This window comes from Capra hircus, chromosome 13 (assembly GCF_001704415.2).
Source record: "Capra hircus breed San Clemente chromosome 13, ASM170441v1, whole genome shotgun sequence".
NCBI classification, from domain to species: Eukaryota; Metazoa; Chordata; class Mammalia; order Artiodactyla; family Bovidae; genus Capra; species Capra hircus.
Window position 1 is genome coordinate 61002432 of NC_030820.1, and position 26231 is coordinate 61028662.

The window sequence follows — 26231 nt, forward strand, 5'->3', positions numbered from 1 at the left end:
GTGCCGCGGGATCTCTATGGTCCCGCCCGCCCGCAGGCTAGAGCGGCCGGGGCGGCGCGAGGGCGGCACGCGGGGATCGCCGGGAGCGGGGCGGATGCTCGCGCTCTTCCTTCTCTCCCAGCCTCCGCGCCGCGGCGCGCTCTGGCTCTGGAGCCGCTATGGGCGCCGCCGCGTGGGCACGGTCGCTCTTGCCGCCGCGTGTGTCTCTCCTGCTGCTGCTTCTGCCGCTCCTGGGGCTGCCCGTGGGCTCCTGGGATCCGGCCGGTTACCTGCTCTACTGCCCATGCATGGGTAAGGCCTCCCGAGCCTTCTGTCCAAGTGGGGAAACCGAGGCCCGGAAAGGAGAAGCAACTCCTCTGAGGCTCCCAGAGACGCCTTGACAGGCCCGGGAATGGACTCCAGCGCCGGACAGGGCCTGCTCCTCGACTTTCTGCCCCTGTGGCAAAGACACAGGGGCTTCTCTGACCAGCCTTCCATTTGGCAGATGAGAAAACCGAGGCCGGGAGAGGTTACGACGTGTCATGCGCAAAGCCTGAGCCAGCTCCGAGTCCAGTAAATGGAGTTAGTGGGGTAGGACTTGATGTCACTGACCCAATGCTGGCTCTGGGCGATTCATTCAACACATGTTTATAAGGCACCTACTGGGTGCCCAGCCCTGTTCTCTGCTCTAGGGATACGGTGATAAGTCGGAAAGCTCTATGCCCTTGTAGAGCCTTTATTTAGTTGAGAAAAACAGACCATAAAAGATAGACATAAAGAGTAAGTAATTCCATATCTTAAAGGAGAGTAAGTGCTATGGGAAAATTAAAATAGAGCAGAGTAAGAGAGAATCTAAAATCTGTCAGAGGGGTACAGTTTAAATGGGGGTGGTGGAGTGTCATTTTAAAGTCACTCATTCCTAAAACCCTCCAGTCTCCTAACCATGATGGTCTGTCCCTCTGTGCATCATCTCCACCATACCCTTCTCCGGAGACGTTCCAGTTGCAGGCACAGTTATCCCTTTCTGTTCCTTACACAAGCTCAATCCTGCAGCCTGCACAATTCCCTAGCTGGGAGCACCCTCCTCTTGCCTCTGTGCCAGATCAACATCTTCCCATCCTCAGGCCACAGCTTGTAAGTGTCGCCAGAAAGGACTTCAGTGACCTCAACCCAAATAATCTCATCATTTTCTCCATCACCACACATATTTATCTTTACTATCACCCTGCCTTCCCTGGCGGCTCAGACGGTAAAGCGTCTGCCCTCAATGCAGAAGACCCGGGTTCGTTCCCTGGGTCCGGAAGATCCCCTGGAGAAGGAAATGGCAACCCACTCCAGTACTCTTGCCTGGAAAATTCCATGGATGGAGGAGCCTGGTAGGCTGCAGTCCATGGGGTCCCAAAGAGTCAGACACGACTGAGCAACTTCACTTCACTGTCACCCTACCTAGACTGTGAATGCCTTGAAGGCAGAGACCTTGACCTTCTTGCTCACTCCTGTGTCTCAGCACCTAGCAGAGATACTGACACACTGTGACCTCTCAACATTCTTTGTGGAATGAATGAATGGATGCCATGCTGGGGAAGACAGAAACAATCAGATAGGGCCCTTGTCCCTGAGGCATTTACAGGCTGAGGAAAGGGCCAAAGGCCAGGAAATGGGAAAGGACATTCTAGGAAGAGTGGAAGAACCACAAGTAGCTTATCCAAGCTGGGAGATGGAGGATGGGGACTGAATATGGCAGAGGGGTCGTGAAAGGATCCCAGTGAGTGAGGCATTGGAGTTACCGCTTTGTGTACAGAGGGGAGGAAATAGAAGAGCACCCCTGGCTGATGGAACAGCAAGAGGGAAAACGCAGGGGTGGGGATGGGAAGTCCAGAGCATGTTTGGGAAACAGCACCAACCTGGAATGACTGAGGCAGAAGAGGCAGGGCCTGAAGGGCCTTGACCATCAGACCCAGGAGTCCAGACTTGGTCCCATGCTGCTAGCTCCCCTGGCTCTCCTTGGTATCCTGGTCCTCCCCATCCCTGGCTCCCTTTCTGAATCTTGCATACCCTAAGCCCTCAACGTCCCAGTCCTCACTTCACCTGCAATATACCATCCAGGGCGCTTTGGGAACCAGGCTGATCATTTCTTGGGCTCCCTGGCATTTGCAAAGCTGTTGAACCGCACCCTGGCAGTACCTCCTTGGATTGAGTACCAGCATCACAAGCCTCCTTTCACCAATGTGAGTACCTCCTGCCTGCTGTTTGCCCATGTCTACCTTTCCCTAGTCATGCTCACTTCTGCTTGACCCCAAGTCCTTCTATAGGGTTTATCTCCCATCCCCCTGAGTTTGCCCTATCCACCACCCACAGCTGTCCTCCCTGGCTAACTCACTAATATTTGTTCAGCACCTGCTTTCTGAGCAGTGCATGAGGATTAGTTCTTTTCCTCTCATCACATTTCTATTAAGAAACAGGTTTAGAGAGGCTAGGTATCTTACCACATTCACACAAGAAGAACTGGAATTCAAGCCCATGTCTGTGTGACTCCAGAGCCTGTGACTAGAAGCTCCAGACTCCATTTCCAGCCTTGTCTGGTCCCACCCATTGGTCACAGGTGATGGGTGCTGTTATCAGTTATGAGGGAGAAACGAGGCACAAGTTAGTTAATAACATGTCCAAGGTCACAAACTAGAGGAGTCTGGCTCCCACCTCTTCACCGGGTCCCTTAGAATGAGAAGTCCAGCATTGTCTTAATTTCTTGCATATTCTTTATGACTTCCACTGGCCTGTTGTCTGTTTTTGTTCACATTTTAACTCCAGGGGTCTGGTAGTGAGAACTGAGTTAATATTTAGTGAATTGACTTTGAAAGTTCTTAATAAACTTCAAAAGGTTATATGCAAAACACCCATATTTCTTTTTTACAGCCTTTTCTCTGCATAGTTTTTATTTTTTCTTGTGCATGCCATTTTTAGAGAGATTTTTAACAGAGGATAAAAGCCAGAGTAATGAGGTCACAGCCTGAGTTGGCCACTTACTAGCTGTGTACCTGGTCAGGGTACTTGACTTCCTTGTGCCTCAGTTTTCTCATCTTTAAAATAGGCTGGAAATAATTCTTGCTCCTTCCCTCAGTGAGTTAGTGATGGTGGTATCCCTCCCTCTTAGAATCAGCTGAGCTGATCAATGTAAAGTGCTTATGGCATAGAGAGTCCTCAGGAATGGGCACAGTTGATGCTCTGACTTTTTGCACTTACTGTTACAGTTCAGACATGGCCCATTCATCTCCTTCTGGTTCACTTGCCTTCTCTTCTCAGCTAGGAGTCTTTCAGAGTCTCTTCTTGCTTTCTGCAGGTTACTCAACCTACTCTAGTTGGACTTTCCTTCCCCAATGGGACTGTTCTCACAGAAGGTCACTAGAGACCTCAGAATTGCCAAACCCAGGGGTCATTTCTCGATCTCTATCTCATCTGACCTCCCGGTGGCACCTGGCCCCATGAGCCTGTCTCCTTGAACTTCCTTACTCCCCTGGCTTCCAAGACACAGCCTGTTCCTGCTTTAGCCCGACCTGTCTGCATTTTCCTCTTTGTGCTCCAGCAAGGGCTCCTTTTTCCCCACCCACTGTTTAAATGTTGGTGTGTCTCCTGTTTCTGTTTGCTTGTTAACTGTGTGACCTCAGATGAGTTATCTAGATTCTGTCCGCCTGGGTTTCTTCATAAGTAAACTAGGGATGGCTGTATTCCTACCATTCACAGTTAGGTGGTCAAGTCCATGAAACATGATAAGTATAGCACCTGGCGCTAATCCAGCACTCAATAAATATTAGTTGCTTTTATTACCATTATTTGCTTTGTTCTAAGATTCTGTTGACTCTTGCAGCTTTCATTATTCTCCATGTTCCTTCCAAATTTATCTGTGGCCCTGACTCTCTGACCACAGACCCAGTGTTTCAAACTCCTCAGCCCTTGAGTCTGCTTGGATGATCCGCAGAGCCAGCACCTTCCCCTCAAACCTGTGTTCCTGCCTGTATTTCCAGCCTTAGTTTATGTCACCTCCACTCACCTGGATACCAAGCCAGGAACCTAGACATCATCCTAAATGCTTGCCTTTACTGAGCACTTCACCTTTCTTTACATTTTCTGACCTGTCCATGCTTCCCCATCTCTCAGAGTTAGGAGAGATGCTCAGGCATGTGTTGAAACAAAATAACAAAAATACCTGTTGAATGAATTGTTGTTGTTATTGTTTTGTCGCCAAGTTGTGTCCGACTCTTTGTGACCCCCTGGACTGCAGCACACCAAGCTTCCCTGTCCTTCACTATCTCCCAGAGTTTGCTCAAACTCATGCCCATTGAGTCAGTGATGCTATCCGACCATCTCGTCCTCTGTTGCCGCCTTCTCCAACTCATGTTGAATGAATACTTGAACAAATAAAAGGACCATTGCAGTAGCCTCCTAATCTTTCTGTCCCTCCTCTAATCTTACCATCAGGACATTCTTCTGTCACCAGAGAGATCTTTCAGGAAAGCAGATCTCATATTATTTCTGCTTAAAATCCTTTGCGCAACCTCGTTGCTAATAAGTAAGGTTCTCAAAGTCTGCTTATTGGGACACCAAGGGCTTATGTAGAACCAGTGCAGTGGTTAAGTCAGTTTGGGAAATTATGTTCTCAGTTCTTCATTCCCCCCAGATTTGGAGATTCAAAATGCACGTTAGCATATTAAAGGCCCTGAGAAGTCCTGTCATAAAGAAACCTGCTTAACCTAGCATTTCTCAGGCCTGTTTATTTCTGGAGCCTTTTTATTGCAGAACCCTTTACCCACCTGAACTAGTGGAACATGCTTGGAAACTCTGACCTATGGGATAAAGTCTAAATTGTATTTCATAGTGTTCCAAGAAATTTTCTTAAGTCTCGAAAAATGCAGAGATTAATATAATCACCATCCATGTACTCACCATTAGCAGTGATAATCATTAACATTTTCTTGTATTTGCTTCATCTTTTTTTGTTGTTAAGAAACAAAAGGTTACAGATAAAGTTGTTAAAAGATAAAGTCTGTCTTGTTTCAAGGCTACTCCTAGTCCCTCCCCCACGCTCAGAGGCAACCACTATCATGGACTTAAGTATCTTTTTTTTCCTTTTTCTTATTTTTTTTTTCTTAGTGTCTTTGGTAGAACTTCTTCCAAGTTCTTTCCAGTACTGCTTCCATTATGAAACTGAGTATCGTTTATCTCTCTCCTGCTACAAAGGGCAAGAATTTGTCCAAGGCAAATACCTAGAGATAGAGGGTGCATTTAAAATTCTATTTTTAATAGATGCTGTAAGAGGTTATACTCCAAAGTAGTGGCTCTAAAATGTATGCCTCTACTGTCAGCTATATATTTTCCAAAAGAGTTAGGCTTTTAAAAAATATTTATTTTATGTATTTTTGGCTGTGCTGTGTCTTCATTGCTGCGTGCAGCGAGTAGGGGCTACTCTTGGATGTGGTGCGCAGGCATCTCATTGCAGTGGCTTCTCTTGTTGCAGAGCATGGCTCTGGGGTGTGAGAGCTTCAGTATTTGCGCCATGCGGGCCCATTAGCTGTGGCTCCCAGGCTCTAGAGCACCGGCTCAGTAGTTGTGGCACACAGGCTTAGTTGGTTCGCAGCATGTCGGATCTTCCTGGAACAGGGATCAAACCCATGTCCCTTGCATTGACAGGTGGACTCTTAACCATTGGACCACCAGAGAAGCCCAGAGTTATGCTTTTAAACTTTTTTTGGTCTCTTGGGTAAGAAATGGTGTCTTGCTGTCATTTTCTTTTTCCTAATTCTAGTGAGCCTGCACATCTTTTGAGTGTATTGGCTTTTTGGGTTCTCTTTGCTGTGAGCTGCTCACTCCTATCCTTTCCTGCCCATGTTTTCTTTTGTGTCATTTATCTTCTTTCTTACAAATCAGCAGGCATTTTTGAACATGAGGTCCATTACTATTTGTCCTTTAATTTACAGATGTTTTCTCCCAGCTTCTGTTCTAAGCTTGATGTCTTTTGTCAAAAGTTTGTCACTGACGTGCAGTCTAAGATCTCTGGGTCATAGAGTGCATGGATTTGTTGGTTTTTTTTTTTTAATTAAACATTTTCTTATTCACTTTTGGGTGCACTGGGTCTTTGTCGCTGTGTGTAGGCTTTCTCTAGTTGTGGTGAGCATGGGCTTCTCATTGTGGTGCTTCTCTTGATGCGGAGCACGGCCTCTAGGTGCACAGGCTTCCATAATTGCAGTACACAGGCTCAGTAGCTGTGGCGTGCAGCTCTAGAGTGTGAGGGCTTCATTAGTTGTGGTGCATAGCTCAGTTGTGGTTCTTGGGCCCTGGAGTGCACAGGCTTCAGTATTTGAGGCTCACGGGTTCTAGAGTGTGGGCTCAGTAGTGGTGCACAGGGCTTAGTTGCTCTGTGGCCTGTGGAATCTTCCTAGACCAGGGATTGAACCCATATCCCCTGCACTGGCAGGCAGGTTCTTATCCACTGCACCACCAGGGAAGTCCTGGAGTATATGGTTTTAATGGATGTCTCTGAAGCAGCTGCTAGGATACTGAGGGAAGACTCTCCACCCCCTGCTTTTCCCCACTTTTCCCGTAGGTCCATGTGCCCTACCAGAAGTACTTCAAGCTGGAACCCCTCCAGGCCTACCATCGCGTCATCAGCCTGGAGGACTTCATGGGGAAGCTGGCACCCACCCACTGGCCCCCTGAGAAGCGGGTGGCATACTGCTTTGAGGTGGCAGCCCAGCGAAGTCCTGATAAGAAGACATGCCCCATGAAGGTGGGTCCTGTGGGTCAGGAGGGCCCTTTCTGCCTGCTCCATGTCCTCTAGGCCCTGAGACACTGCAGGATAGCAATATGTGGGGGAAGGCACCAGAGGAGCCTGGCGTGGAAAGATGGAGATTTAAGCCCCATTTCTTGCATTTGTCAACAGTGTCACTTTGGGCAGAGGAGTTTGCTTCCTCTGAGCCTTTATTTCTACCTACAAAATAAAGACGCCAGTCCCTGTTGTGTCTTGCTCACAAAGTATCATGAGGGCCAGGAGTAAGAATGCTTGTAAACTGAAAAGTACCACATCAGTAATGATAACTAGTACTCACATAGCACTTATAACATGCTAGGTACCATGTTAAGAGCTTTTCACATATTATCCCACTTAGTCCTTCAACTGTTTCATGAGGAAAGTACTATTATTATCCTCATTTTATAGAGAGGACACTGAGTACAGCAAAGAGAGTTTCAATATTTTGCCCAAAATCATATAGCAAATAAGTTGTGGTAATATGACTCCATTTTCCACCCTCCTAACTTGTATACTTTCTTGCCTCTCAGCAGGTAAATGCGAGGCTGTCATATTTATCAGAAGTTTGTAAATTTCTGGCACTTTGGGAGTAAGACAATCCCCAATATCTTTCAGTGTTTATGCTAAAGTCTGGGGAGGGTAGGTGAAGAAGTCATGAAATTTGAGAAAGGATATCTTGCTTTCGGTCCCAATATTGCCCTCACTTGCTCTGTGAGCTTGAGCCAATGTCTTACCTTGTCTGGACCCTGGTTTCCATCTTGAAAATAAGAGCTGATCTTGAAAGTCTCTTGGAACTCTTAGTCCATGGTCCCAAATCCAAGGTAGCTCCCTCCCCAGATCTCCACCAGTGCTGCAGAATTGGCAGGATATGGCATGTGAGCAGGAAAGACTCCTTCAGATACTGTGGTGAACATTTCCTGCTGAAAACCAGCCTGGAGGCCAAGCCGCCCTCCTCAGCCCCCAGCCCAGGAATTATGAAGTGACATTCCTACTCGCCCATCCTGTGAGAGTATTTCAGACCGAGTCAGATAGTGCAGGGTTTCCCCATCCACAGTTCCTTGGCCCCAGTCCCACCTGGCTTTCTTTCCTGCCTAGTAAGTGTTTGGCCACTCTCTTTCTCCAGGAAGGAAACCCCTTTGGCCCATTTTGGGATCAGTTTCATGTGAGTTTCAACAAGTCCGAGCTTTTTGCAGGCATTTCCTTCAGCGCCTCCTACAAAGACCAGTGGATCCAGAGGTACATGGAGGGGGCATTGTTGCTGGGGTCAGGGGAGGAGTGGGGGGCCCATGGGCATTCAGCGCTTTCCTGGTCCTCTTCCCTCTGCCACACCCTGCACCCTGATATATGAGACCAAAGGTGCGGCTGTTCTGTCTCTTGAACTTGGGATCCTATGTGATCTGTTCCCATCTCAATGCCTGACATGGTGGGACGTTGACCTGCCACGAGGTTGAGCAAGAGTTTATCAGCCGATAAAGGATGTCATAAAAAGAATATTGTGCAGTCACATGCATCTCAATTTCCTCCTTGAGGCGTGAGAATCACTCCCCTGTTACCTTCCTCTTCACAAGGTGAAAATTGGAAGCCTCTTCTAGAGAAGAACAGCTTCAGGTGCAGACTGAGAAATGATGTCATCCTGATAATAATTGGATGTGCTTTATTAATTGCATTCCAGTAAACCCTATTTAAAAAAAAATAGGTTAGCAGGGCATAGGCACAGGCTGTGAAATATTTATAGAGCGTCTGTCACGTATGAGACATAGTGCTCAAAGGCCAGAGGTGATACATAAAAATGAGGAAGACCCAGTCTCAGCCTTCAGCTGCCTGCAGTCTAGATAAAATGATGACACTAACATAGTACTCTTGCACTGATGCTATAGCATGGCCAGAAAGAGCAGGGGCTTAGACATCAGACCTAGGTTAGGAGCCATGAGGGGCTTATGAATTCTTGCGTGGTCCCAGCAAGGCAAAGGAAGACTGATTTACCCTTAGACAGCCTTGAGCTCTCAGGCAGCCCTTTCTTTCTCAGATAACCCTGAGTGAGCTGGTCAGACTGTCTGACCTGAGCTTCCTCCTTGGTTTAATGGAAGGAGCACTATGGTATCTGCCTCCTAGTATATAAATCACATGACACGTAGTAGAGGACCAGTCCGTGTTACCTGTTACTGTTATTCACATGCTTTATTTTATTTAAGTCTTTGAGAAATTTCATGAAGTGGGTATTATGATCAATTTCCATTTGACTGGTGAGGAAACTGAGATCGGTGAGGTTATTTAAATAACTTGCCCAAAGTAATGCAGCTGTTGAGTGGGCAGCTGGGGTCTATGTGTAAGGCTTTCATAGTTAATAAAAACTAATATTTATTTAGTACCTACTGTGTGCCAGTTGCTGTACTAAGTCTTCTCTACCTGAGTCTTCCAAGATAATAGCTCATTTAATACATTCACAGGTCTGTGACACAGTGTTATTGTCATCTGTGCTGCACAGGTAAGGAAACTGAGGCAGAGAGAAGTGAAATCACTTGCCTGAGCTTGAAGTGACAGAGCTGTGATTTGAACCCAGGCCGCCTGACTCCAGAGCACCCATTCTTCATCACTGTGGAGAGAAGAGCTGTGCCTTAAACAGCTCCCAGTTCCTATTTGGGACTTGTGTTAAGAGCTAATTCATGAGCTACTAAGGAGACAATCCTGGCAGAGTCTTACCCCCTTCATAGTTGATCCTGCATAGGAAATTGTTGATTTCCATTTAATTACCTGCTTGATCCTCCCCTTTCAGCTCTGAATGAACTCAGAGCTATTGCCAGAAGGCACACTATCCTCAGAGGATGGAGATTTGCTTCTAAAATGCTGGGGGTGGGGGGGAGGGTAGGGGGGAAAAGGACACCAGTTCTAAAAGCAAATTCCAGAAAGCCAAAAAAAAGCACACAATCCTGGTTGGAGAAGGGACAATGCTACATGGATGCATCGGTCGGACAGAGTTGCTGAAACACTTGTTCCTGGCCGCCCCATGGTCTTGTTTGAGTTCGTTGAGTTGTAGGAATTATGTAAGGGCTTGGGTAAGCTTTTGCCTTTGAGCCAACTTTTTAGGTATACTTTCTCGCTGTCAGAAGTTGTCCTTCCATTGCAGGAGTGTGGGTGTCGGGGGAACAGCACTGGCAAGAGTCAGATGCTTCCCTGTTCACTGGATAACTGCAGGTTGCTTCCCTTCTTAGGCCACAGTGCTCAATCTGTAAAATGAAGGGATTGAGCAAGATGGATCATTTTCTTTCTTTTTAAAACAATAAGATGACATTTGTTTTTTTGTTTGTTTTTAGTTTTTTAAAATATATTCATGTATTTGGCTGCACTGGGTTTTAGTTGCAGCATGCAGGATCTTTATGGGCTTCCCTGGAGGCTCAGCGGTAAAGAATCCACGTGTACTGCAGGAGACTCGGGTTCTATCCCTGGGTTGGGAAGATCCCCTGGAGAAAGTGGCACCCACTCCAGTATTCTTGCCTGGAGAATCCCCATGGATGGAGGAACCTGGTGGACTACAGTCCGTGGGGTCACACAGAGTCAGACATGACTGAGCATGTGTGCATGCATATGTGGGATCTTTAGTTGCAGCATGAGGGATCTAGTTCCCTGACCAGGGATTGAACCTGGGCCCCTTGCATTGGAAGCACAGTCCTAGCCACTCTACCACCAGAAAAGTTCTAAGATGAGTCGTTTTCAAACTGTTCTTTGGCGGGGGGCGGGGGGGGGGGGCGGCGGGGGCCAAGTTAGAGCTGTTCAGTTCCCCTCTCCCACTACCAATCAGTAACCCTCTTATATATCAGCTAAAAGTTTCGGTGGTCACAGGTCTGGGTGTACCAGGTTTAAATTAGGTACCTGTAAGAGAAACCCCCAAATAACAGCAGACTAGCAAGACAAAAGTTTATTGTTTTCTTATGTTAAAAAGGACTGCAGCCCAGGGCTGCATGGAGGCTCCCTTGTGTCTAGAAATTAGGCTTCCATCTCTGCTTAGCTTCCCATTACCGGCTTTTATCCTTAGTGTCACCTCATGGGTCAAGATAACTGATGAAACCCCAGGCAGCTGGAGGTACAAACGGGGCAGAAGAAGGGCCCCTCCTCACTTTTCTAAGGAGCCTTCCTTACAGCTTGCTTACACCAGCTCATTGGCCAGTACTTAGATGTGCAACCCATACCTAGCCCCAAGAAGTACTGAGAAATGTATTTTGGGCTTCTGTGTGTCCAGCTTGAAAGTTGGGTTCTAGAAGAAGAGAATAAAGGTTATTTCTTCCCCACTGAGGATCTTTCCATCTCTGCTGGTTCTGAATCAATGAATACCCTGATGGAGGTTTAATTCAACAGACATTTATTTATTGTACTTTCATTGTTGGAAGGCTGTGACTCATCAGGCTGAACCATTCTCTTGGCATGAAGGCAACAGGTATTTGAGCATGTGGCTTATCGTTCTCCCTGGCAGCAGCCTTCCTGAGTGGATATAAACAGGTGACATACAGTTGGCAGGGCTGAAACCTTAAGGATGAGAAGGAGCCAGTCATGAAGAGCTGCAGAGAAAGGCAGTTTTTCATGCCACAACCGAGAGCTAGACTCTGCCTCGTTCATGTGCTTGCATCCTCTGTACCCTGCATAATGTCCATTCACTGGTATTTGTTGGGCGCACACGTGGGTGCTGTGCATGGAGAAACCCCAGCTTGGTAGGGGGGGTCTCAGTAGAGTCAGTGTAATGGTAAAACACCCCACAGGCTCACTGCTCCCCGTAGTAGGAAAGTGTGCCTTATTCAGCTGGACAGCTACCAGGCTCAGGGCCTGACTTAGGGTCACCAGCCAGGGATGTGAACAGATGGAGCTAGTCAAGCTTTCTTTCCAGACAGGACCCTCACTCCCCACTTTCACTCCAAACACCAGTCTCCTCACTGGGAGCAAAGGAGTCCATCAGTTTGGCTTCTCGGTGCTTATCATATCAGTAAGGATGTCGCATCCAGATCCAACCAAGACAGCTGTGTGAGCTGATCCAGATCCAGGTAACGGGGGCACATATTCCAGACTTGGAATTCACCAAGGGTCAGCAGCAGATTCTTTCCAGGAGGTCAAGGAGGGCAGAGGTCCAGGTTTTATCCTAACGTTCCAGCCCCCTAGGAAGTCACAACTTTTTCATTTGAAGTCCTTTAAGGTGGCTTCTGAAAGTCACTTAAGGGCCTGGCCTGTAGTAGGTACTCAGTTACTGTTCACTTCTTTTAACCCCTGACTACCTGATCTGGTCTTTCTAGTGAGATCCCTGGCTCATTAATTCATTCTAAGTATATTCATTGTACCTACTATGTGTTAAGGCCTGCACTGAGACTGGGAATCAGAAGAATAAGCCACAGATTCACCTTTTGAGGAACTTATTGACTGGATGGGGGAGCTGGGAGTGAGGTACAATAGTTAAAAACAAAGGTTCTGGAGGATTCTGCCTGGATTCAAATCCCTGTTCTGCCACTTCATAGCTGTGTGACCATGGCCATGCTGCTTAACTGTTCTATGTCTCAGTTTCCTTATCTGTGAAGTGAGAATAATGGCAGTACTTGCCTCATGGGGGCTCTTAAGAGACTCAAATGAGTTAATGTACACAAAGTAACTGGAACACTGCCTGTCCCGTGTATGTACATATAAAATTAAACTCTGACAAGACAAGTGTTAGAGCCAGGCTGTTGATGAACACTTGCTCATTGCTTCCTTGGCACAGGGCTTGCACTCATGTGTGTGGCCTTCACCGTGAACAAAAGTACTCGGGGTCTAGCCTCATGTCAGGGGACAGGGAATGTGGTTACTGAGCACATCATTGTGCAGGAAGCAGTGAAGGAGAAGTGGGATGGAGTCCACTCCTAGGAGCTGAGGCCTGGGTGTGGCAGCTGGTCTCAGAAGTTTAGAGGTATCTGCGGTGCTTGGTCAGGTGTGAATAAAGAGCGGCCTGTCCATCGCAGCTCTTTTGCATAGGGAAAGATGGAAATGGCCTCACTGACCAGCAGGAGGGGACTGGATAGATAAACTGATTTTTTCATGCCGATGGAAAACTTCAGGAGATGTTAACGTGATCCCATGATCCACACCATCAACATGGCCAAATCTCTAAAACAGAGAGTTAAATTTTTTAAAAGGTGTAATAGATTACATGCAGTATGATGACAGTGATGGATATGGTGAGAGTCAGAATTTTGTGAGAGCTTTCTACATGCCAAGCACTGTTCTAAACGCTTTGCTTATATTAATCCGTTTGATCTTCTCAACAGCCCTCTGAAGTGGGAACTGTTATCAGCTCTGTTATACAGATAAGAAAACTGAGGCACAGAATGGTTTTAGTCACCTGCCCAAGTTAGTGACATAGCCAACATTAGAACAAGGTCGTCTGGCTCTATAGTGCACACTTTCACCGTTGCACTGTGTAAAGAGCACACAGGATGATACCTTTTTATACAAATAGTGAAAGTGCAACCATTCATAAAACCACAGTATCTGGAAAGAGGAGAAAGAGGGAAAGAGACCACAGGATAGAGCTTTTATTTAGGTGTGTATTTTTAAAAATCTGAAACAAAGTGAAGTATTAATATTTGCTAATTTGGGTCACAGGTATGTGGACTGTTAAATTATTTTCTATTTTCCTACATGCTCTGAAATATTTAGTAGTTTTTCACTAAAATTTTTACTCAGGTAATTGAAGGTTCACGTGCACTTGTAAGAAACATTAATAATACAGAGAAATCCCAAGTGCTGTTTACCCGGTTCTCCCGAGTGGTAACATTTTGCGAAACTATAGCACAGTATCACAACCAGGATGTTGACATTGGTACAATCCATCCATTTTATTCAGATTTCCCCAGTTTTACTTGAACTCACTTCTCTGTGTGTGTATATTTAGTTTTATTCCATTTTATCATGTGTGTATGTTCATATATCCATTACCACAGTCAAGATACCAAACAGTTCTAACATCACAGAGGTCCTTGTGTGGCCAGTTTATAACCCACCTACACACACACACACACACACGCACAAACAGCCTGGTCCCTGATGACCACTGATCCCATGTCCATTTCTTTTTTCTCTACTTTGTCATTTCACAAATATTATAGAATGATTCAGTGTGTGACCTTTTAAGATTGGCTTTTTTCCACTCGGGATTCCCTTGAGACCCCTCCAAGCTGTCCCCTCTGTCAGTAGCTGGCTCCTTCTTATTGCAGCAGTGTGTTCTGGGGTGTGGGTTTGTTCTGCAGTTTGTTCAGCAAGTCACTTGTTGACGACATCTGAGTTGTCTCCAGTTTTTGACTATTATGAATAAAGCTGCTGTGAACATTCACAAACTAGTTCATGTGTCAACAGAGGTTTCCATGTTTCTGGGATAAATGCCCAAACATAGGTCATATGGTAATTGCTTGTCTAGTTTTTTTTTTTTTTTAACTGCCAGACTGTTTTCCAGAGTGCCTGTACCTATTTCATAATTTTAGGGAAAGGATTTTGACTGGCAGAGGGAAGGCATACCAGGTGGAAGGGAAAAAGTCTGCAGAGATCTGGAGTTGGAAAGTACTTTGAAAGTTTATGGAACAGTGGGGCATCTTGTTTTGCTGGAATATAGTCTGGCCTTAGCTAATGAGAGAACACAGGTTTGCTCTTCACTCATTCAATCAACAAATCTTTACTGAGCTCTTCTGTGTATCTAGACACTGTTCTGGGCACACAGAGATACTGCCTTCAGAAGCCTGAGTCCAGCAGAAAAGATGGGTGAAATAATTACAAGGTACACTGTGAACAAGGGGAAGGGAGAGCCTTTGGCAGGGAATGATGGAGGCATCTTCATGCCTCTGGTGCTCTCATGAAAGCAGGGATCACGCCTGTGTTACTCTCCTCTGGGCCTCAGCATGTAGTAGGCAATCAGTAGATATGCGTTAAGTGTTGAGTGAATGATCTCATCCACTGTACACGCTCCCTGGGAGTGTGACCTGTTAGCAGCTGCACTTCCTAATCCCACCGTGTGAGTAAAAGGGCAGAGACTCAGTCTAGACACCCCACCCTGGAGTGAATTACCGCACCACAGATTGGAAGCCAGCATGACATACAAAGGGCTGGAATGCTCTACTGTAAATTTTTAATTGTTAAACAAGCAAAGAAGGTTGTAAATTCCTCGTGGCGGGACAGTATTGCATATTGTGGCTGTTGCCGCTGCCAAGGTCTCTTATCAGCCCGTTGGTGTTTCACAACCTCTCGTGCTTCTTGCATGTTACAGGGGCCCCTCCGCAGGGTCTCTGGGACATGGTGCAACACCATCCTTTTTCCCGTGGGGGTGGCAGCCAGACTCCCTGTGCATCGTCTGTCTGACTTCTCATTTTGTCTCCTGCCTAGATTTTCTCCAGAGGAACATCCAGTGCTTGCCCTGCCTGGTGCCCCTGCCCAGTTCCCTGTCCTGGAGGAGCACAGGCCACTCCAGAAGTACATGGTGTGGTCAGACGAGATGGTGAGGACAGGGGAGGCCCAGATCCGCGCCCACCTCATCCGGCCCTACGTGGGCATTCACCTGCGCATTGGCTCTGACTGGGTAACTTCCCCCTTCCTTTCATGGCTGGGTTGGACGTATCCATGAGCAGGACCCATGTCTGTAACACTGAACGCTAAACCCATCGCACCAAGTCCCAGCCAGGGCAAAGAGACCTCACTCGGCCAAGCTGATGGGGCTGTGCCCCGCAGTCCCACCATGGACACATCTGAAATGTGGCTTCAGAGTGCTTGCTTGGTAGTTCTCATTTTTAACAGTTGCCCTTTTTTCCTCATTTCACAAATGGATAAACTGAGGTATCAAGCTAGACTCTGAGTCAGGCAGCAAGCCAGAGAGAGCCCACAGTCTTCTGCCTCAGCTCAGTGGTTAGCCAGTAGACTCCTTGTTGAAAAACAAGCTCTGGAGGTTGGGTGGGGCTCCCAAGAAAAGAAGATATCATCTTCCAAATTCAGCAGCTGCTTAAATGTGCAGAAACCTCATCAGGTTATTCTCCCTGTGAAAATAACAGGAGCACTACAGACGATCTCCTTAGTTTACGTAAGAAGATATATATATATCTGTGTATGAGAAATACTCATTAACGGAAACTTGAAAAATACTCAAAAGTGTGGAAATTAGATCAAAATTCATTCAGTGTCATTTGAGGAAGCAGTCACATCCACACGACCCCCTTCCTGCCCCTCCATGAAGTAAAGGAGCCAGGACCTGTACTCCCTTAGGACATAAGAAAATATAAGCTGCTTTTTTTTTTTTTAATCTAGCATAATGCTAATACCAAACTCATTAAAAGCTCAACTCAGGAAAATAGAGTCCATTCTCACTAGTGAACGTATATGCCCAGATCCTAAGTAAAATATTACCAAGTAAAATCCGGTAGCATATTAAAGAACAAGGACACAAACAAGTAAAATTTATCCCAGTGATGCAGTGAAATTTATTATATTAACGCCCAAAGAAGAAAAATCATATAGTCATCTCAGTGGATGCCAAGAAAGTGCTTGATAAAAAGTCAGCATTCATTTATGATTTTAAAAAAAAGAAGAAAAACAACTCTTAACCAACAGGGAATACAAGGGGCCCACCTTAGCTTGATAAAGGCTATCTCTCCGAAACCCACAGCAAACGTGCACTTCTTGGGGCTATCAGAAGTGTTCCCACTGAAGTCAGAAATCAGATGAGGTTGCCCATTATCACCAGCACAGTTCAGAATTCTGCTGGAAGTCCCAGATAATGCAGTAAGACCAAGAAAAAAAAATTGTGAAAAGCCAATATCCCCTTAGCACTGTTAACTGCTGATGCATTTCCCTTTTCCTCAGTGGTTTAGAAAAAAGGAAAAGTTGCACTCGTGTATCACCTGCCTTTTTCCCTTTCCTGGGCTCGCTCTTCTGGGGTTGTGGGCAGTGGCTGGCTATAGCTCTGTCTCCAACTGCCCCACAGAAAAACGCGTGTGCCATGCTGAAAGATGGAACCGCTGGTGCCCACTTCATGGCCTCCCCACAATGTGTGGGCTACAGCCGGCACACCGCCGCCCCGCTCACCATGACCATGTGCCTCCCTGACCTGAAGGAAATCAGGCGCGCTCTGAAGCTCTGGGTGACAGCGCTGAACGCCCAATCGGTCTACATTGCCACCGACTCTGAGAGTTACCTGCCCGAGATCCAGCAGCTCTTCAAAGGGAAGGTACACATGGGGTGTGGGCCTGGAGGGAGAGCAGCTGGAAGGGAATCAAAGGCAGTGCCAAGGTGCTCCCTCCACTCCCACCTCACGCTTCATGTTCTCCCACTGCCAGGCTTTTGCTTGAACATCCTGTTCTCTAGTTCCTGCCCTTCTTTAAACCCCAGCTCAGACGCCTCCGCCGGGGCTCTGCAGGCTTCCCTCCACTCCTGATGCTGCTGGATCCCTACGGGGAGCTTTCACAGCACTTAATCACATCTCCTCCCGAGACACCTAGACTGTGAAACTCATGTAGAAACATGTCTTTTTTCTTCCCAGGAGCTGTGGCTCCTTGAAGGCAGGATCCAGGGTTCTTCGGGGTCTAGCTTGATACTTTGACCTCCTCCAGGAGAAGGAGAAGGAAACGGCAACCCATTCCAGTATTCTTGCCTAGAGAATCCCAGGGATGGGGGAGCCTGGTGGGCTGCCGTCTATGGGGTCGCACAGAGTTGGACACGACTGAAGTGACTTAGCAGTAGCAGCAGGGCTGAGACCCCGCCTTGCCCTCACCAGTGGCTAGGACAGTGCCTGACACATGGTAGACTCTTGGTAAATGTTTGGTGATTAAGGATATTGAGTGGGCCCTGGGGGACAGAGCGGGTTGGGGCGGTCCAGTGCCACAGAGGGATGAAGAGCATGGACTGTGGAGCGTAGGGTCTTGGGCTCTCCTCGCTGTGCAGCCTTGCACAAGTTACTTCACCTCTCTGTGCTTCTGTTTCCTCATCAATAAAATGGGACTGAGAGTAGTTCTATCCCGTGGGGTAATTTTGAAGATCAAATAAGAAGCAGCTAAAACTGGTCTGGTACAAAATAAGTTGTGGATAAAGTTAGCTGTCATCGATAGTAGAAGTAGGTGGTTGATAAATACAGGAAAGGCTCTTTGTGCTTCATAAATGCTTAAGGAAGGGGTGAATGGTAGGGGTTTGACATATGAGTGAATAGTAGAATGCGCTTGGTACTGTGTAAGTGAAGAACGAGTAATGAGTAGTTATGTATTGGTAAAATGGTGGAGTTAATAGTGAACATTCAGCAAGACTTTGGAGTGCATAAAGCCCCTGAATGCTTGTGCAGACCTTGAAAGACAGACACCCGCTTTCTAACAGCGGGCGCCCTTGGCTTTATGTCGAGGGGCTCCCTTTCCCTCTTTTACGGGCTTGTTGAGGAAGTGCCTTGTAGAGGAAGTGCCAAGTCACAGCATTCTGGTCCCCACCCACCCACTTTATAGAAGAATATCAGAGCCGGAGACCTTGGAGCACCTCCGACCCAACCTCTGCATTTTAAAACTGAGGAAACCAAAGTCCCCAAAAAAGATAGAATTTACCCAGGAGGTCTCAGGGCTAATTTTAGTGGGCATGACACAGAGCGGTTAAGTTTCAGGGCGTGGGTGGAATTGTTCAGGGGATTTTGGCCATGATTAAGCTGGTATCATTTTTCTGCTACCATCTGAATAGCAAGATGATGACTTTTGTTACATCAGAAATCTCTGTGTGACAGCAAAGCACTTTCAGCCCCAGCTCTGCCCACACCCCCTGCCTCTGTACTAAATGGAAGGACTCGGAGAGTCCCAGGGAGTTTTTTCTGAGTTTTTAGAGTTGGTATACTTGCTACACCTTGAGCCTCTTGCCATTTCTATTTCCTGTTCCTGTGCCACTGTTCTTGCCCTTCTCCACTCCTCACCTCCTGTCACGGACTCGGCCTACCCTCTCTCCTGAACTAATCCTTGCTCATCCATTAAGCTGGGGCAATGCTGAGCCGGGGATACTGATAAATAAGATGTGGTGCTGCCCTCCAGGGCTCACAGTCTAAACTCAGGAAAAGAGACATGCAGAGAATTATAAGGTATGCCACAGGAGAGGGCCAGGCTTGGGTATGGGGGCTCATTCACTCACTTGTCCAGTCCCCAGATGCATATTGAGACAGACCCCCGTCAGAAGTGACCAGCAAACCAACACAGCCCCAGCCAGGTACAGGAAATGGGCGTTAACCAGAGAATCGCTGAGTGAAAGCTACACATGAAGATGTGTGCCACAAAGTGAAGGAACGTGGTTCTGTGCAAGTGCAGGGCAGAGGAGCCTGGACTAGACTGAGGGGCCCAAGGAGGGCTTCCCTAAGGAGATGAGACTTGAGCTGCAGAATGAGAGTTAAGTAGGAGTTAACCAGACAAAGAGACAAGCACCCCCAACAGAGGGAGGAGCATGTGTAAAGATCCTGAGATAGAGGGAGCCTGGTGTGAAGTGGCTGGAGCTCAAGGTGGAGAGGCAGCTGAGCAGGCCTTTGGCCACATTCAAGGTCCGTAGTCTTCATCTGCAGAGCAGTAGGGCGCACACACCGCTCATTCACACTCTGTCTTTGCTCATTGGTGTCTTCTGGCAGGAATGCCTATCCCCATCCAGCGCAGTCCTGAGTGAAGGGTGCTCAGCTGGGGATAGAGGGAGGGAGGAATAAGGGAGTAGGGAAATCTGTGAAAGTGTTTTTTGGCTGCTTTCCTATGATATCTGGGCTTCCCTGATAGCTCACTTGGTAAAGAATCCGCCTGCAATGCGGGAGACCTGGGTTTGATTCCTGGGTTGGGAAGATCCCCAAGAGAAGGGAAAGGCTACCCACTCTAGTATTCTGGCCTGGAGAATTCCGTGGACTGTATAGTTCATGAGGTCCCAAAGAGTTGGACATGACCGAGCAGCTTTCACTTTCACTTTTCCTTTGGTAAGCAGACCAGTAGAAAGAAAGATTATGGTGACCAGCCGGGGAGTGGTAGTCCATCAGGAGAAAGGTTCACCTTTGAGGAATATCTCAGGGATAGATTGGACAGGACTTTAGTCTCAGAGGCATCCAGGCAGCAGAACCAGTTGGGTGGGGTGCTCTTTGGTCAGATTGTGGTTTGGTTGGAGAAGCCAAGACCCTGAGGCGAGGGCTTTATGCAAAAGTCAGACCTTGAACTGAGCCTTGAGAGTATGGTCAGGACTGCGCTGGATGGGGATAGGCATTCCTGGCAGAAGACACCAATGAGCAAAGACAAGAGTGTGAATGAGTGGTGTGTGTGTGGAGCTGAGGGTTAGGGTCACCATCTGCTAGGCAGCACTTCTCTCAGGCACCCCAACCCTGCGTGTTAACGCTTTGTGTGCCTCCTTCTATGTCTGTGACTTCAGCACAGAGAAAGAAGGTGAGGGGTGGCTGCAGGCCTTGGCAGATCCGGCCACTTTGTCCTGAACCCTGGCTAAAACGCCCTGCCCTTCCTCCTGCAGGTGAAGGTGGTGAGTCTGAAGCCTGAGGTGGCCCAGATCGACCTGTACATCCTCGGCCAAGCTGACCACTTTATTGGCAACTGTGTCTCCTCCTTCACTGCCTTCGTAAAGCGGGAACGGGACCTCCATGGGAGACCATCCTCCTTCTTTGGCATGGACAGGCCCCCTCAACTGCGGGATGAGTTCTGATCCTAGCTGGACCACACCACCAGTCTGAGCTGTTCCCTCCAGCCAGGCCTGGCAGCCAGAGGTGCTCCCATGGTTGATTCCCCAAGGACCAGAGACCAGAGAAAAGTACCAGGAACTTCCTGGAAGAGGAAGACAGTCAATCTCCCAGGACACAGGACTTCCAAGCTCCTAGTGGCCAGACATCTCCCTTTCTCATATGCTCCCTATTGCTTCTCCTGGGAATTTCTCACACCAGCAAAGTAGTCCAAGCTCTGTCTTTTGGTCTGCCCTGCTCTGAGGAGGCTGAGATGCTCAGTTCTCTTCAGAGAGATTTTATATATAGAAAAAGAGATTTTTATACTTTTGATACAAGATCATGACTCCCCTAGAATTCTCCCTTATCTTAAAAAAAAAATCAGTGAAGTTCATTAACGTAGGTACCTAAAGTGACCTTAACAGAATGTGGATAAGGCTAGGGGTGGGTGGGTGTATTGCTTTTCCACATGACCCCCCAAAGTGGCCCTCAAGCTCATCCCCACTGCCTGGCCTGAGCCACTGTCAGCCCCCACTTCCTAGGCCATTTCCAGGGTTTGGGGCACAGTCTTCTCCGTCATAAACACTATGCACAAAGAAGTTATCGACCACGGTGCTGTCAGTACGCTGCAGACGGCCAAGTGCTGCTCACACAGCTCGTTCCCAGCAGGGAGCACCCTCCATCAAGCCAGGCTGTCGTGGTATTGCTCTCAGAGTCTCTTGGCGGTTGATGGCTTGCCCCAAACATGGCACCATCAGGGTCTCATAACACATCACCAGGGCCTGGGCTTGCTGGCCTGGTAGGATCCTTTTGAGGTCTCTATTATCTCCTGTTCCAAAGGGCCTGGTTGTAGAACTTTGTCATTAAATTGGTTCCAGGCCTGTCCTCCCAGCCTTCCTCCTGCAGCAGGAGCCTTCTGACTGTATCCTCACAGGGGAGTGGTCACTAAGCCCCTGACCAGATGGAAGATCCTCAGTACCCAGGAGCCATCGCATTGCATTCCTGGGGTTGTCTGCTCCATCCCATCCAGTGAAGTCTCAGTCAAGCCCATGAGACCTAAGGTGTTACGGTTGTGAGTTTCTTTGTCTCTCAAATGCTGTAGTGGTAAAAATCCATGACCCCCCGAGACTCTGTGATTTTTTGGTCTTGAGGAAATTCTCAGTTTCCTCAGGGTCACACAGCCAGCAGTGGTCAATCTGGATTTGACCTCCAAAGGGCCAGTGCTGATAGCCAGCCTGCTCTACTCCTCCAGTTCACAAGACCCGGTTTACTCTGTGTATGTGCCATGGATGGAGGCCTCAGATGGAGAAATGGTCAGCCACCTTTTGTCCCCACTGGGCTCTACTCATGGGTTTGCCGCTGCCAGGACCCTTCAGGGAGGAAGAATCCCGCAAGAAACAGAAAACCCACCTGAAGCTTACAGTTCTCTTGGGTGGTTCTAAAATTCATGTCTGTTACCTGCCGATTACTTCCCCGCCATGTGACCTCCCTTGGCCTTCAATCCTGGGAAAGTGGGGGAGACTCTGATGAAAGTCAGTCCCAGAGCTCCGCAGCTGTGTCCTGTGGGTAGCCTTTGGGAAGAGACGCCTTTTTTTCAGGGCATACTGGATCAGAGGCTGAAGGGCGACAAGGATCTCAAACAGCGAAGATGGCATTTGCTGCTTAGAGCTGCCATCAAACTCTTAATACAGAAAGGGCATTTGTATTTCCCCTCTGGGGAAAATATTTTAAATCCTGGGGTGGATTCAGAGATAGTTTATCTGCTCAAACTTGTTCATGAGCCTCACTGAGGGACATGGGAGCGAGCCCCTGCCTCCATTGGGCGGTTGGTAAGGTGTGGCTCTCTGATTGATGTCATTTGCTGCACACACTTGAGAGTCTGGGGTTCAAATAGGCTGCCCAAATCCTCTTGATGAGCACCGGCAGTCATAATAGCTCGTGTTTCTGGAGGTGAGGGCGCTGGAGCTGTAGTCCGATTCGGTGTGTTTTGTAGGCAAGCACTTTATTCCTTTGACCCAGTTTCCCCACCTATAAAATGGTGATAAAACCGACGATGGGGTTGTTGAATGGCCCCAGTCAGATAAAGGGAGTATAAGGGCCCATTGTAAACTTGAAGGAGACAAAGGCCCATACGTGGCTGTTGGTTAGTGTGACTGCCTCTGGTCACACGCCTCCTCTCTACCGGCCACTGTGCTTGCTAAGTGTTTTATGGATGTTCCCTGGTTTAACCTCTACGTTAGCCCTGGGAAGTAGGAACTTACTCTCTGCACAAGGCAGGATTAACACTTGGAAAATTCTCAGTTTCTTCAGGGCCACACAACCGGTAGTGGTCAGCCCAGATTTGATTTCCAAAGGCCAATGCTGTTAGCCAGCCTGCTCTGCTCCTCCAGTTCACAAGGTCTGATTTACTCTGTGTGTGCACCGTGGAGACCTTGAATGGAGAAATGGTCAGCCTCCTTTTGTCCCCAGTGGGCTCCAGCCATGCGTCTGCCACTGCCAGGAGCTTTCAGAGAGGGAGGATCCCCCAGGAAAGAGAAAGCCCACATGAAACTTAGAGTTTTCTTGGGTGGTTACTTAATTCAACATGCTTTCATTCAACAGGTGTTTATTGACCAGTTGCCAGGCTCTATGCTGGGTACTAGGGATTTAGCAGAGGATCAGACATAAATTCTTTATTCTCAAGGAGTTTGCATTCTAATAAATAGAAGGCATAATAAGCAGAAGTATTGTGGGAGGTGTTAAGTGCTATAAGAAAACTAAAAAGGCATGGTGGGTGCAGAGGGGGAGCAGTGCTGGTTTAGATGAGCTCGGGGAAGGCCTCTCTAAAGAGCTGCTGTGGAGGGGGCCATGCTCGTTCAGCGTTTTGGAGGCAGCGCAACAGCAAGTGCAAAGGTCCTGAAACTGGAATGAAAACTAGCAAGGTCAATGTGACTGGAGTGGCAGACGTGAGGCAGGGAACAGAGTAGATGAGAACACGTGACATGACCCGTCCTACAGCCTAGTTAAGATCAAGCCTTGGCTTCTATTTGGACACGTGGGAAGCCATGTGGGGTCTGAACTAAGGAGAGTCATGGTCTGATTTACCTTTTTGTAGGCTGCCATGTGGAGAGGAGATGGGAAGGAAGAAGAGTAGAAGCAGGGAGACCGAGATAGAGGTGTCACAGGGATGCCCGCAAGAGAAACGACTGGGCTCAGGCAGAGGTCATGGCATTGATTGCAGTGGAAACTAACTCTGGATGTATAAAATGGCTTTAAAGTGTCAATGTTTTTTAAAAAATGTAAATCTTTACATAGTTTTAATCATGCAGTATATACAATTTAACGTCCTGTTTTTTTTACTTAATAGTATATCATGTTTTCCATCTTGGTACATGGTCTGAATAAGTGTTTTTAACGATAGAAAATTCCACTGGGTGTCCCATAGTTTATTATGTCTCATAGTTTATTGTTGTTTTATTATGAGAACTTAGTACCAGTTTTTTACTGTTATTATTTGGAAAATATTTTTATTTGTAAGTTGTTTTTTTTTTTCTGTTATCTCACGTTTTTATTAAGATAAATTCCTAGAAGTGGATTTGTTAGATCAAGACTTAAAAGCTACTTTTTGGGAATTCCCTGGCAGTCCATTAATTAAGACTTTACTGTCTCACTGCTGAAGACCTGGGGTTCAATCTCTGATTGGGGAACTAAAAAATCCTGTAAGCTACATGATGTGGCCAAAAAATAAAATTAAGAAAATAAAGCTGCCTTTTGGAAAAAATTCAAATATACATAAAAATTGTAATAAAGTGAACTTTCAGTTTCAACAACCCTCAGCATTTCACCAGTCTTGTTTCATTTACTGTCTCATTCCCAAGTCCACATACTGGAGACTTTTGAAGAAAATCTGAAATATGTTTTGAAGGAAGAGCCAGCAGGGTTTGCTGACACACTGCAGTGGAATTAGGAGGGAAGAGGAAGTCCAGAATGCTCTGAGGTCTGTGGCCCAAGCAACAAGGAGGAGAAGTTGTCCCTGACTTGCAGAGTGAACTGATGTGGGTCACTAACCTCTGAGTCCAGATGCTAATGGTGGTCTCCGGAGGATCCTTGGAGAGAGCTGGTTAATATGGCAGATTCCAGGGACCCACCTGGGCCTGAGGAATCAGAATGTCTGGTGTGTAGTGCCCAGGAATCTGCATCTTAAGATGCACCTTCAAGTGATTTTGATGCCCAGTAGCCCAAGACTTACTTAAATTGTATTCCTTGGACGTCTGGTGTCGACATCCCTTGGGGCAACTTGTTTGAACTATAGACGCCTAGGCCCCCGCTCTGGACCTGCTGAATCAGAATCTCTGTAGATGCAACCCAGTGATTTTTTAACAAGCTCTCTAGGAGCTAAAACGAACACCACTGGTCAGAAGGTCGTGGGGGTGATGCACTGTGGTCAGCCAGCCAGCAAGCACTTATGGAGGGCCTTCCCTGAGGCCTGGCATGCCTTGAAAATTCCACCAAGCATAATCAGTGGTGTGGCTCTGAGAGGACTCCGTCATGCTCAGTTTGTGTTGTAACATTGACTTTTTTCTCTTTATTTTGCACTGGGGGAAATATTATATACAGTCCTTGATTTAACGGAGTTCATTGTTTTAGGTTCATTGTTTTAGGATGGAGCCAAACTTACGTAAGCAAAACAATGAGAGTTACACTTTTTGAAAATTAAGTAACTACCAGTAGAGAGGGTTGTGGATTAGGCAGAAATGGAGAAACTTGTGTTCAAAGGAACCAAAGCTGGGAAATGCTGTCCTGATACATCACAGACCCTCCAAAAGCATGGAGGAGAATGGACAGGAAGGAGAAATGGGATAGAGGGTAAAAGAAAGCTGAGCTTTCATTTCCATGTTCTGTTCACTTCAAAGAAGCTTAATGATGATAATAAACAATAATCCTTCCCTGGCTCGGAAGTAAAGATCCTTTTCCTCAGTTTTCTCTTTGTCCTTCGTGGGGTTAACAGAAAAAAACCTGAAGGCAAATCTTGCTCTCTGGATTATGTTGTCAGAATTAATTCAGATTCTTACTTGAAACCCTATTTATTTCAAGGTTGGGACCTTTGCCTTGAAATAACATTGTTTAAGGACAAGCAGGTTTGTTTTGTTTTTACAGCTAATCCTTTATGGATCATCAGCCCAGGACGCCAAGCCCAACCAGGTAAAGAGCAGGAAGGGAAGGAACAAAAGGCATTTCCTATAAACTCCCTCCTTCCCTGCACGCGGTGACTCAGCCCACCCCAGTGGGAAGAGGGAAGCCTAGGAGGACACCCCATCCCTCTTTGAAGATCCACCTCTAAAAAAAAAAACGTCGCACATTCATCCTCTGCAGAGTGGGGCCATTTCCCCTCTGTTAACAGAATATAAGATCGTTTAGGAGGCCCAGGGCACTAGCAGAAGGAAAGGATTCTTTTCAGCAATTTCTCAGTCCTGTTAACAATGTCAAAGAGAAAGTCTCAGTTTCGTGCCAGTCGTTAACTACTCTACCACCTGCTAATCCATCCTGCTAACAGGGCAGACTGGGAGTCAGACATTAGCTAGCCAGAATTTAGTAACCCTGTTTTGCTTTGGGTATATCTATTTTGGGGATACTTTGCATTTGTATGTTTTCAATTACAGATGTGATTTAACGTTTCCTTAGAAGTAACTTAGGTTACAAAAAATGATTTGATTTAGAGAAAAATATTAAGTAAATGATGTGTTGTGAATTATGAAGATCAAGGTTAGGAAACTCTCACTCACTTTA

At 47.0% G+C, this 26231-nt stretch overlaps 1 protein-coding gene across 3 annotated transcripts; it reads left to right on the plus strand.

Annotated features, from left to right (window-relative positions):
* On the plus strand, positions 57 to 24275 carry POFUT1 (protein O-fucosyltransferase 1). 3 transcript variants are annotated; one of them, XM_005688374.3, is made up of 7 exons: positions 64 to 291; positions 2086 to 2207; positions 6575 to 6757; positions 7902 to 8014; positions 15158 to 15350; positions 16746 to 16988; positions 20264 to 24275. In XM_005688374.3, exons 1-7 carry the CDS (start codon positions 159 to 161, stop codon positions 20450 to 20452), a joined length of 1176 nt encoding a protein of 391 aa, XP_005688431.1. In that variant the 5' UTR covers positions 64 to 158; the 3' UTR covers positions 20453 to 24275. The 3 variants fall into 3 exon arrangements, with proteins under 3 accessions (XP_017913185.1, XP_017913184.1, XP_005688431.1); XM_018057696.1 differs by lacking the exons at positions 15158 to 15350; positions 16746 to 16988; positions 20264 to 24275 and adding an exon at positions 11656 to 14091 and having other exon boundaries at positions 57 to 291; XM_018057695.1 differs by lacking the exons at positions 15158 to 15350; positions 16746 to 16988; positions 20264 to 24275 and adding an exon at positions 9264 to 10058 and having other exon boundaries at positions 57 to 291.